Below are 13,113 nucleotides of genomic sequence, written 5' to 3' on the forward strand. Positions count from 1 at the left end.
GTGTAAATAATTATTACAAATATTGAGCGATGAAAATGTACATATTAATAAATAATATATAATCCACAATTTTTTTTAAATTTGATTAATAAAATTTGTTAGTCAAAAACATTTAATTAATTTAATAAATAAAAAAATTAATAATTTAATTAATTAAACTAATCTGATTCAGATGTAATCAATTCACAAATAATATTTTTTTTAATTATATTTTTTTATTTGTATATGATGCAATTAAATTGGCATTTTATATAAATCATTCACTGATTAATTAATTTGAAATATAAGGTAACACTTTACAGTAAGGTCTAATTTGCTAACATTAGTTAATGCATTAGTTAACGAACTAATTATAAGCAATATATTATTACAGCATTTATTAAGCTTTATTAATGTTAGTTTATAAAAATACAATTGCTCATCGTTTAGTCATGCTAGTTCAGAGCATTGCCTAATGTTAACAAATAGAACTTTTGATTTTAAAATGTATAAGTAAATGTAAAAATTAATACTAACCGAGTTAGTTGTTACTGTAGTTCATGTTACCTAATGCAGTTAACGTTAACAAAGGAAATCTTATTGTAATGTGCTACCGAATATAATACAATTAATTTATTTAAAATTGATTGCCAACCTTAATTTTGACAAAAATATACAGCAAAACTAAACTAAACAAAAAAAAACACTAAAACAATTTTTGAAGAAAGACATCATTCACAATGATAAGAGCAACTGTTGATTTAAGTATAATTACCTATAATTACCTTGAAGGGATCCCATGTCTTTATTCTGTGTCTTACCATGTCTCGATGCTCCACGTTGGCATTGTTCTCCAGGAGTTCCTTCACCACTCCAGTGTGTCCCTCTTTAGCAGCTGAAATCAGTGCGGTCCAGCAATCCTAAGACAAGTGGAAAAAACTTCTTATTTAATTACATGGACATCTAAAGATCCTGAGTTTAGAAGATGTCTGTAGAGTTTCAGATCATACCAGCTGGTCATACCAGGTGGTCATAGTAAAGATTCTTCGACTGTCACCAGAAAGGTTATATACTATACTGTGTATATGCTGGTGTGAGAAGCTCAAAGTGTTTGTGCCTGTAAACGTCGTCATCTAGTCATTTACAAAATGACAGTGCAGGGTACCAATTATTTAGATTCTACGGCCCACCCACACCTATGAAATCATACATCTGGTTAAAGAACTGTAGCCACTCAGATATTAGCCATGTTTCCATCCACATATGTTTGTGTGAATTTGGGATGTCGTATTTTGTAAAAATAAAACGCTAGATGGAAATGCTAAGATGTGCATGAATTCTAAAATTAAGCATAAAAAAAAAAAATGTATGCACTCAATTGAGTCGGATAATTTTTTTATACAATAAGACGAAAAACGATAACCTGGAAACATTTACCGAATAATTTACCGAATAAAAACTCACGTGACCGTCTCAACAGTGGATGTGATTGGATAACTGTACTAACCAACGGACCAATGCACAGCATCTCAAATGTTTTTTTTAGTTATTCTGATAAACCTGAGCCAAAGTCTGTCATCAAAATGATTTGGTTTGGATTTGGATTTAGATGACCTCATACAACTGTCTCCCATGATTGCCTTCACAAACATCAGGCAAGATAACATGACAGCGTTTATTGGTTTTTGTCTGATTGCTCTGATGCACAAGTCATTTATGATGTCAGATAAAAGAGCCACAGTGGCTTCCCCGATTTTTATTACAGATATTTTATGCCAATTTCTCAGGAAGTGCCTATTTCGTTTTCTTGAACACATGGGATGGAAACGCTGGTTTGTTTGCAAATGTTTTATGGGATATTCCACTTTTGTGCATAAATTAAATTTGCGACTTTGTATGGAAGCATAACTACTGACTCATTGACTCTTTTGCAAAAGAGTGCAGTCAGGTGTGACTGACAATCTTTGCTTGATGAAATCATGCCATTCTGTTCCAAAAACAAGTGCAAGTTTATGTTTTGCCTATATGATATCTCATGCTGTATCTCTCAGCTGTGTGTGTTTTGTGTTCAAATGTGAAGAACTACTCACAATATCATCCAAATTTACGTTTGCTCCCCTCCGGATGAGCTCCTGCACGATCTCTAGACTGCCCTGCTCTGACGCCACCATGAGAGCAGTCTGGCCGTTCTACAGCAGAAGACAACGACTTAGTGCATATCAGTAATGGACAAGCAAATTTAAAAGAAATATTCAGAGTAGGTTTCATCCTAATGTTTATGTACCACATGTTTGGCATTGTGTCAGTTATCAAGGACAATAGTTTCAATTCATTCCTCAGTGTGCAGAAATGAACAAGAAACATGTTTACAGTAAATACACTGTTTCCACAGTTTAACCATAACATTTAAACATTACACATAGCATGATACTGGTGTGACAGAACCCATTAAACAGAACTGTCTGTGCAGAGTTCAAATACAGTTTTCCCAAGTTTTCAGTTTCACATTTTATTCAGGTCTATTGCTTGTAGTCTAAACAACAACAACAACAAAAGTATCCTTATGTGGTCTGCAAGTTATGCTGTAAAATACAATAATTATTTTTCATAACTTAATTTTTAGCACTTCAAATTAGAGGTCTGCATTCCCGCGGCTGTCCCGCGGGACCCGCGGGACCCGACCAGATATTTTGCGCCGCGGGATTAAATTTCCGACTAAAAAACGGTAGCGGTCGGTAACTCTGGTGTAATTTGAACGGGAGCGGTCGGTCATTCAATATCACGTTCCCGACGCCGACGTTCTTTCAGAACAGCATTTACCTAATCTTAATCTTCGACCACCCGGTATAGGCTACAGTCTGCCCTACATATTGTTCGGTTAAGGCCTACATATTTTGCTTAATGACATGTCATATTTTCTTTCTTTCTCTGACACTTTTCCTGTGTTGACAGCAAAATGTTACGAATTTTGATAATACGAATAAAAATAATAGCCTACACTTTTTTTTTTTTCGCTGCGACATTTTTTCCCCTACTGTCTGCAGCAAAATGTTAAATTTTGTATATTGACAAGGCGAATAAAATAATAATAAAAAAATGTTTGTGCAGACTACATTTTTATTTTCTCTGTGAAAATGTACATGTGAAATTCTGGGAGATCTATATTAAGCGGGATGGTCGGGTCGGGAAGAAAATTATTCTAAGCAGACAGCGGGTGAACAAATAGTGTATATATAGCGGGAACGGGTGGGTGCGGGATATAACCCCAGCGGGAGCGGGCGGGAGCGGGACTTAAAAAACAGTCCCGCGCAGACCTCTACTTCAAATCAATCCAGCAAATATTGAGCTTGTGTCTTGCTTGCTTGTGCTATTAGAGGCTAAATACATACATATATATACATACACACACACACACACACACACACACATATACATATACATATATATATATATATATATATATATATATATATATATATGTGTGTGTGTGTGTGTGTGTATTTACATCACTTTTAAAATCAGAAAATATGAAATCAGTTACATTTTTTCCTCAAAATCAGGAAAAACCTTTCATATGGGCCATTTACAACATTATATATGGTGAATGAGCAAATAAGTGAGTGGTAGAGTAATAAAGTAATGATTCCGAAGCTTTAAACTGTCTGATGTGAGTTCAGCACTATTATATGGCGAAAGCAAATTCAAACAAATATATTTTCATGTATATTTAACGAACACCAAGCTAAGTTACAAAAAGTAAGAAGTGATATTCAAGGGTTCCTGCACACTCACTTCACTTCTGGTGTCCACCTCTCTGTACTTGTCCAGATGAGCTTTGATGGCCGAAAGGTTCTCCTCCTCCACGTAACTGAACAGAGTCTGTACGGTCAGGGAACTCATCTTCAGAGAGGTGCTCACATCCATGGCTGTACTGGGAGCTCCACTGGAGAATGTGGAAAAGAGCAGGAGAGATACATCATTAAAGGAAAATCTCCTCTGTACAGCCATTATAAAAGACAGGCTTCTCCTCCTGAAGCAGAGCAGATGTGGAACAACAAGACACACAGTAACAAGCCCAGTCTTGCTGGATTGCACAAACCATTCGAGTTAATGATGAACCGCATGTCAACTGAACAGACAGTAGGCGACTATCTTATCAATATCGATTAGGATAAAGCCCGAATGATGCGAAGTTAAAAAGCCTCTAATGCTGTCTGAGCAATAAACAGGGACTACTGTACCAATATTCTTTGGGCTTATTATCAGCGCACTACTGCCTAAACACACAAAACCTTTACCCAAAGCTTATACTAATTTGTTATTCTGAGGAATGAAGGAAGTAGTTCAAGCCTCTTAATGGTCCTTAGAAGGGAAAAAAAACAAAGTTTGAGGATATTAACAAGGCTTAACTTTGGCCTCAGAAATGCACACTGTATTCCAAGTCCATTCATTAAAACACAACAAGCACACTTCTATGGAAGAATTTGTGCAATCACTCATCAATCTTCACTGTGTGGAAGGAGGGAAAAAAGAAGTCACATATGAAATTATGCGAGCTTGTTTAAACAGTGGATTCAAAAAGTAGGGTAAGATGGGGGACGATGCCATTAATGTAAAATAATAAATCAAATATTCTATGTTTTCTATCCAATATTTATTCTCATATTTATGCATTTTGACAATTTACTTGAATAACTGAAATTGAGTCAAAGAGATGCACCTGAATTACACTATATAATTCTAAATAATAATACAAAATTATTATTATTTTTTAATTAGCATATAATTAACTGAATTTAATAATTCATGGTTTACAATGATTATTACATAAAATAAAAACACCTGCACAAACCAATTTTCAGGGAGTCGTCTTACCCATATAATCTAACTTTTAACATTTCACTATAAAATCAAAACATTTTATCATAAAAATCTAAATTAAGGATGGTACACAAAATCCTTCATTAACAAATCAACCAAAAATATATTTAATTTCAATTTAACCTCAAAACGTATTATTGATTATTTAATTATTGATATGCAAATAAAAAGAAACAATTTTAAAGTAACCAGAACAATTATAAAAGCATAACCATTCGATAAACGCATTGAGATTTAGTGATATTTATGGTCGAGAAGAAAAATGTATGGTAGGAGAGCATCTTACACTTTCTTACTCTTTTTGGACATCTAAGTCACACTTAAAACTGTATGTATTTTGCAATTATTTACATTCAACTGGTGTCCAAAAAACCTTTTTAGACAATGTATGACATCAGCTTCACACACACACACAACAACAAAACAGCATCCATACACTTCACTGTCTAAATTTCAAATCCTATTTTATATTTAAAACCAAACAAAAATGTTTGTCTCCTAAATCTTAAATGACTCTAGGTTTGATGTTGCTATATATAGCAAAGGCATTCATATATTTTAAACGTTTTGTCCAAACACTTTCAGAGGCAGTAATTTAGACAGATCTAAATGTTAAGTTTTACTATAACATGAGCATGAATCACTATAATAAAGCATTCAAACAAAGTAAATGAGGCCAAAAGTGTGTACTTTTTTCCAGGGTCATTATGCCAACTCAGCAGCCCCGGTACAACCCATCAAAGATGAAAGCCGGACACCATAAGCCACTTCCAGCTGACAACATGCCAGGCATCATAATAGGTTAAAAACACCCAGCGGGGCCTCAGTGCCCAAAATCCACTTAGTTACAGAAGATACAAGTCCTATCGACAAACTTAAATATCAAAAGGTGACAGATACGGTATTGCAAAGAATCCTTTTCCATCAGCCTTTGTTCATCTCTGAACTGCTGACACACCCTTGAAAGCATCCCAGCTGTCCTCCTGAGACATCACACAATGAAGAGAGCCAATCACGGAGAGCCCCTCAGCCAAATATTGACTGGGCAATGTTCACCCCCTCTCCCCAGCCCACAAAGACGAGTAAAGATAACCCATTCCTAACAGATAACCCAAATACTATGCTTTCATTCACCTTTATTCTTCACTCTCAGAAGGCTGAGAATATGCAAACTCACCTTGAGCCAAAGTCCCTGTGAGAGGAGTTTAAAAGCCTGTCTATCCTTGTGCTGTTGATACTCCACTCACGCTGTCACTCAGACTGTGTAGTGTACTAACAAGCCGTCCGGGGCTCTGCCTGTCACTCCAGGCACTCATGAATAATGCATGAGGAAGTGTGATGCCCCACCTCTCTTTGGAGAGACGCCCAATGCACACACGTGCAGTGAATCCTACTAGTCAAGCTTGACTCATGAATATTAATGAAGTCTGATGTTATGAGTAAGCCTTCTGAAGGGTCCAGCTCACATGTAATTAATATTAATGAGACACGCCTTTGCTCAAGGGTGGGTGTTAGCATACAGGATTTATGAAAGAAATAGTAATTTTTCAATTTCAGTGTAACTGAAGAATACTAAGAATAAAAAAAACAAGTTCTGTATAAATGTTTGTTAAAAGTCAATGGACTGGGAGCACATATGGATTTCACATCAGAGGGAAGTAATCAGCACCATGGCAATCTCTAAATATATAAACTGAGTTCTTATAATAGACATGATCTCTAGCCATAGAGTCAACAACCCATTAGAGAGACAGAGATGCTGGGTCACCATGTGAAATTAACTAGCATTTTTAGACTGGCCTATAATATAAGTAGAGTAACTTTTTTTTTATAGTTTTACTTTGCAATATAAATGATTGTTTTTGTTAAATACCTTATAACATATTCAAAACTGATTTTGACAATAAATATTCATTAGAATTCAAAATTTTAATTGATTACTTATTTCCCCCAATTGATTTTAAAGAGAGAAAGCAAAATAATAGAATTATGTTTGTTTTATATGCATACATACACATATATTCATTGTTTAACAAAGAAAAAAACACCCCTGGAATTCTCTGGGGGTTCAGTTACTCACTCCTGGTTTGGGAATCACTGGATCCGTTTCCATAGTGTGGCACAACGGCACAGTGGTAAACAAGTTTACACAAGCACCGTGAAAAACAACTTTTGAAGCATCTCAAACGCGTTTGCCCACTGTCTTAAAGGTGTAATGAGTATCATACCATACTTTTCTGAAACTGACAGCAGCATTGGAAACTAAAATGACGACTAGTCATGCACAAGTGCTCACAAACAAACATTATATAGGCTACACTGCAACCAACACTGGAGTGAAGAGCACGTGTCCTGACAGCTGTAGCTGAACTGTGTACAGCCACTGTTCTCTCTTGTAACCATGTTCCAAAGCTACTACGTCGCATTTAAAAAGAATATAAACTTACTTTGACTCACGTGAAAATGACAAAATAGTTGACGAGCTCACGTTTAAAAAAAAACACATCCGTTTGTTTCAGAAGTCCAAATTGTAAATTAACTTACATCTCCCTGCAAGAAGGTCCAAGTAATTCGATATAATTCACATAAGATTGTTGTTTTCCATAATCTTGCTTTACACCACAGCCATTTTGTGGGAACACGGGGTGTAGATGAAATTAAAATTAGACATGTCCACGCCCACTGTGCACAAAACACGCCCACTGACCGCAGGACGCAAGACACGCCCATATTTATTTGTCTGTTTCTAATTTGACGATAGATAGATAGATAGATAGATAGATAGATAGATAGATAGATAGATAGATAGATAGATAGATAGATAGATAGATAGATAGATAGATAGATAGAAAACCCATCTATTCATCCATCTTCCTTCCATCTATCTATCCATCCATCCATGGTATGATTCTTTTTAAAATATGCATTCAATGTCATATTACTGTGGTAAACCAATCACCTATAAGAAAACCAAAAACACTGAGATGAATACCGAGAAGGAAAATATGTTTTATTTGTTTTGTGTCTGTCATCATGGTACTGGAATTAATTTTTCATGTCAAGTCCTTTGTTTAAAGGAAAAATCATTTTGCTTGGTACAACTTGGAGCACTCATTTCATCAAACAATTCAAATACTGGGTATCACATCTCAATTCATGATTATTACAGAAATAAATGGAGACAGTGATTTTTTTTTTCCCCCTCTGGACAATTCTCTAAAAATTGTTTTATAATGTAATGTATATTGGTAAATTTATTTATATTGAAATCGCTAACATATTAGGTATTACTTTTCCTTTATCTCTCCACAAACTTATAACATTTCATTAACATCCTTAGTTTTGCTGTACACTGTCAGGTTATGTAACCAGTCAGTAAAGGAATTACAATGGAAAAGTTAATTCTGCAATTATCTGGAAAACTTCAGCTTCGGTTTGCAAGTTCACTAAGGGCCACAATCACAAATTTTTGAATGACCACTAGAGACTAACAAGACAATGACAAACAACAGAGCTGAGGTGACTGGTGGACAACAAATGCACGGTCTTAAAAAGCATTACAGTAGTTTACAGTTTCACACAGCTTTGGGTCATTCTTTGCAAAATCAGTAGTTACAAACGGTATGAAAATGACTGAACCAACATTTTACAGATAACTGTGCCTTCACTATTACTAGGGCCTTAACGAAATCAAGATGTTGACTATCTGTATTTAGATTAACAATATCTGAACAAAGGGAACAATGTTTCCATATAAACAGCAATGAACACACATTTAACATCATTCTATGGATGGAGCATGTTTACAAAATAAGCCTATAACACTGGAACACCATCCTGATTTTCCTTTGTTGCTACAATGAATGTAACATTTTGGGCAAATTCATCCGTTTAACTTCACATACTCTAACTGTTGAGTAGCACTGAGGTTTCTTGCATTGCTTCGGCAGTTTTTCTACTTTAGCACAACCCCGACTTATTCCCTACCAAAAGTGCAAATAGGGAGAGAGTGAAAAATAATTCCTCCCAAAATATCAGTAGGTAAAAATAATGTCAGTTTAAGACCAAATAAATCACTTTTCTTTTTTTTTCTTTTTTTTTGTACAAACCTCTCACCCTGTTGTAAACCCATACAAATAAAGTGATTTTTTGTGCACCTCATGTGATTTGGCACTTTGGACATTTGAAGCAAGTTTTGCATTGAGGTGCTAGTTAGTACGCTGGTTACTGAGGGACATATTGCCTTGGGGCAGTTAAAACAAATAAGACAATTATTTAAGAAAAAGAGACAAATTATACAGTACATAACTGTGTACTGTCATGCATTTTTCTGCTTTGAAATGATATGTATTGTGAAAAGCGCTGTACAAATAAACTGAATTGTGAATTGAACTGTTACCAGCAGCCATTCCAGCAGAGTTGCAGATTTATTAATCTCCCGATTTGCAGTTGCTAAAATTGTTGGTACAGGGCTGTAATGCATCACGGTTTTACATGTCTGGAGTCTAAATACGATAAGACTTTAGAGAAGTGTGCTTACGAAACCACAGGGGGCTGGTTCAGAGCGTTTTCTCCAAATGGAGGCTGGTCAACTTCACGCCCAAGAATAACTGTTTCTTACTGAACTGGCTTAGTTAACATGAATACAGTGACACTCACTTTGGTAAACGCTTTAGTCCCTTCAGCCCTTCATTACCAAATAAAAAAACTAACATGTAGAGTCGCTCTGACCAAGGGCTAAAACCTTTGGTATAAAATAAATTTTGAATAATTGAAACTGCATGTATTAAAGGGAAAGTTCACCCAAAAATGAAAATTTTATCAAGATATTTTGAAAAATATGGGTAACCAAATGGTTGATGGACCCCATTGACTTCTTTTTTTTTTTTCTCTCTCTCTCCATACTGTGGAAATCTATGGAAGCTTGTTTCCGCCACAGAATAAAACATTTTAAGAGATAATTGCGACTTTTTATCTCACAATTGCGAGTTTACATCTCGCAATTCTGACTTTATTTCTCAGAATTTCGAGATATAAAGTCAGAATTGCATGAAATAAAGTCGCAATTGCGTGTTATAAAGTCAGAATTGCGAGATATAAAGTCAGAATTGCGAGATAAAAAGTCAGAATTGCGTAAAAATAAAGTCGCAATTGCGTCTTATAAAGTCAGAATTGTGTGAAATAAAGTCGCAATTGCGTCTTATAAAGTCAGAATTGCGAGATATAAAGTCAGAATTGCGTGAAATAAAGTCGCAATTGCGTCTTATAAAGTCAGAATTGTGTGAAATAAAGTCGCAATTGCGTGTTATAGTCAGAATTGCGAGATATAAAGTCAGAATTGCGTGAAATAAAGTCGCAATTGCGTGTTATAAAGTCAGAATTGCGAGATAAAAAGTCAGAATTGCGTGAAATAAAGTCGCAATTGCGTCTTATAAAGTCAGAATTGTGTGAAATAAAGTCGCAATTGCGTCTTATAAAGTCAGAATTGCGAGATATAAAGTCAGAATTGCGTGAAATAAAGTCGCAATTGCGTCTTATAAAGTCAGAATTGTGTGAAATAAAGTCGCAATTGCGTGTTATAGTCAGAATTGCGAGATATAAAGTCAGAATTGCGTGAAATAAAGTCGCAATTGCGTGTTATAAAGTCAGAATTGCGAGATATAAAGTCAGAATTGCGTGAAATAGTCGCAATTGCGTGTTATAAAGTCAGAATTGCGAGATATAAAGTCAGAATTGCGTGAAATAAAGTCGCAATTGCGTCTTATAAAGTCAGAATTCTGACTTTTTTTCTCGCAATTGCGACTTTATAGCACGCAATACTGACTTTATAATACGCAATTGCGAGATATAAAGTCAGAATTGCATGATATAAAGTCGCAATTGCGTGTTTAAACTATTCTGAGGTAAAAAAAAAAAAAGTCCGTCTTTTTTTCCCCCTTAGAATTGGACTTTATATCTCACAATTCTGAGAAAATATGTCAGAATTGCGAGATATAAACTCGCAATTGCGTGTTATAAAGTCAGAATTGCGTGATATAAAGTCGCAATTGCGAGAAAAAAAGTCAGAATTCTGACTTTATAACACGCAATAGCGACTTTATATCTCGCAATTCTGACTTTATAACACGCAATTGTGACTTTATAACACGCAATTGCGACTTTATTTCACGCAATTCTGACTTTATATCTCGCAATTCTGACTTTAGAACACCCAATTCTGACTTTATAACACGCAATTGTGACTTTATAACACGCAATTGTGACTTTATTTCACGCAATTCTGACTTTATATCTCGCAATTCTGACTTTAGAACACGCAATTTCGACTTTATTTCACGCAATTCTGACTTTTTATCTCGCAATTCTGAAAAATAAAGTCAGAATTGCGAGATGTAAACTCGCAATTGTGAGATAAAAAGTCGCAATTATCATTTAATTTTTTTTATTTTGTGGCGGAAACAAGCTTCTACAGGAAATCAATGGGGTCCATCAACTGATTGGTTAGCCATATTCTTCAAAATATCTTCTTTTGTGTTCAGCAGAAGAAAGATATTCATACAGGTTTGGAACAATCTGAGTGTGAGTAAATGATGATGATTTTCATTTTTGGGTGAACTAACCCTTTAACACGCACCCATTGTAAAGATACAGGTTATTGCACTTACCATATATGTCTGTAACATAAAAAAACACAAACATGCTGAGATATTGAGTAATGTTGCAGTAGAAACATAGATGGTAGAGAAACATCTGGTCATTTGTCATGGTCTAAAACGAGACCTGTGTGCCCTGAGGAAACCTACCACCCATTAAAAAAAAACAGCATTGATACAACCCTTAAATGCAACCAAAAGCCCTTAATAAAAAAATTAAATAAAATAAACAAAAAATTTCCAAATGAAGACACTCCCTTAAGGTTGACCCTTGTTCCCAAAGAAAGCAGCAGATATGAACCTACTAGAAAACCAGAGAAAGAATAAAGATGAAACAATGGCAAAATATAGGAACTTAAGGCCTGCAAGTTTGGCAACACACGACTGGACTTTTTTCTTTACCGCACACATTTCCTTTGAGAAGAACTAAAACAGAACAGAGGTTACTTTGTTTAACTGACAATGGCAGAAACCCTCTCTAGGTACCGTGGAAGCTGGTTCCAGTGCTAGACTTCCTGCACTAATGTAGTGAAGCTATAAGCCAACAATGACTGGTCCGTTCCTACGTAACACGATCCCCATACGAGGCTTCTGGAGCTAAATATGCAAAGGGTTTAAGGCAACTTCAGATTAACTGACACTTAAGTCAATTATATACCATATTCTATAATCAATCACCCCATTTTCATACAATCCTGTGAAGATTTCCTATTTAAAACCAAAACGAGACCAACTCCAACAGGGCAACTATGGGGAAACCGTCTCTTTTCTCTGTATTGTTGCTGGAGTTTATGCCTTGTTAATGTCACTGTCAGTGTCGTTCGGATCTGAGGGAGGAAATGGCCGCTCTGTGTCTCTCAGTGTTGATATCAGAGTTCCTCACAACGCAGCCCGTCCTGCCCTCATGTGGCTTTCTGCTTCTGGTTGCAGTTGTTGTCAGGAGAGGAGAGACAGTTCTGTTCACCGGCCTGAATGCTGATCGGCTCTTCCTGTTGTTTCCTGCGTCTGGACTTCACAGGTAAAACCAGCGCCAGCAACACGCAGATCAGGTGAATGCAGCAGTACCATGAGCTGAAAACGGGGAAATGACAGACAGCGCATTAGGAATTTTAGTTATGTGATTTTGGCATTTATTGATCATACTTTTGACGCTTAGTACATAGGACAGGTAGTTTTACATAAATATTTAAATTAACCAAACACAATTTAAGACATTTACCACTCATAGATTTGAATGAATAATAAAAAAATCTGAAAATGTTATATAATATATCATTTATTTTAATTAAAATAAATAGAACATTATTATTACGAACTACAATTTTACAAAGCAAATTGTTTCCAGCAAAAATAACTAAACTTCTTTAAAATGGTATATTTTTGAAAAACAAGACAAAAATAATGATCGATGAAATAAAATTATTTTTAGCAGTGCAATATATTTCTTATTGATAAACAAGAAAAATGTTTAGATATTTACAATAAATTTACTGCAGAACAAGTTTATTGTACTGATAAATCCATCCTGCATGTCTGGATGACAAAATAAATAATAATAATAAAAAAATGTGTTGTAAACTATAAGCTACATGATTATTTT

The 13,113-nt window shown here is 35.2% G+C and overlaps 2 protein-coding genes across 8 annotated transcripts in view; both read right to left on the reverse strand.

Moving 5' to 3' along the window:
- Window positions 1-7,531, reverse strand: part of kidins220a (kinase D-interacting substrate 220a) — a gene marked incomplete at its 5' end in the record, with an annotated part of 50,635 nt that extends 43,104 nt beyond the window's left edge. For 5 of the 7 annotated variants that reach the window (XM_084097241.1, XM_084097240.1, XM_084097239.1 and 2 more), the window contains 4 exons: window positions 801-899; window positions 2,070-2,168; window positions 3,772-3,922; window positions 7,405-7,531. In XM_084097241.1, the coding sequence (XP_083953367.1) occupies window positions 801-899; window positions 2,070-2,168; window positions 3,772-3,903 (330 nt within the window). Of the gene's footprint in view, window positions 1-800; window positions 900-2,069; window positions 2,169-3,771; window positions 3,988-6,940; window positions 7,172-7,404 lie in introns of those variants that run through there. The other 2 variants (XM_084097237.1, XM_084097235.1) reach the window with 2 other exon arrangements.
- Window positions 7,532-7,849: 318 nt separating this feature from the next.
- The window catches only part of mboat2a (membrane bound O-acyltransferase domain containing 2a), a 64,502-nt gene continuing 59,238 nt past the window's right edge, over window positions 7,850-13,113 (reverse strand). Inside the window, exon 13 of the mRNA XM_084097765.1 lies at window positions 7,850-12,584. Within this exon, the coding sequence (XP_083953891.1) occupies window positions 12,416-12,584 (169 nt within the window). The 3' untranslated portion in view covers window positions 7,850-12,415. The remainder of the gene's footprint in view (window positions 12,585-13,113) is intronic.

The sequence above is a fragment of the Abramis brama genome, assembly GCF_963993115.1.
Source record: "Abramis brama genome assembly, chromosome: 21".
NCBI lineage: Eukaryota > Metazoa > Chordata > Actinopteri > Cypriniformes > Leuciscidae > Abramis > Abramis brama.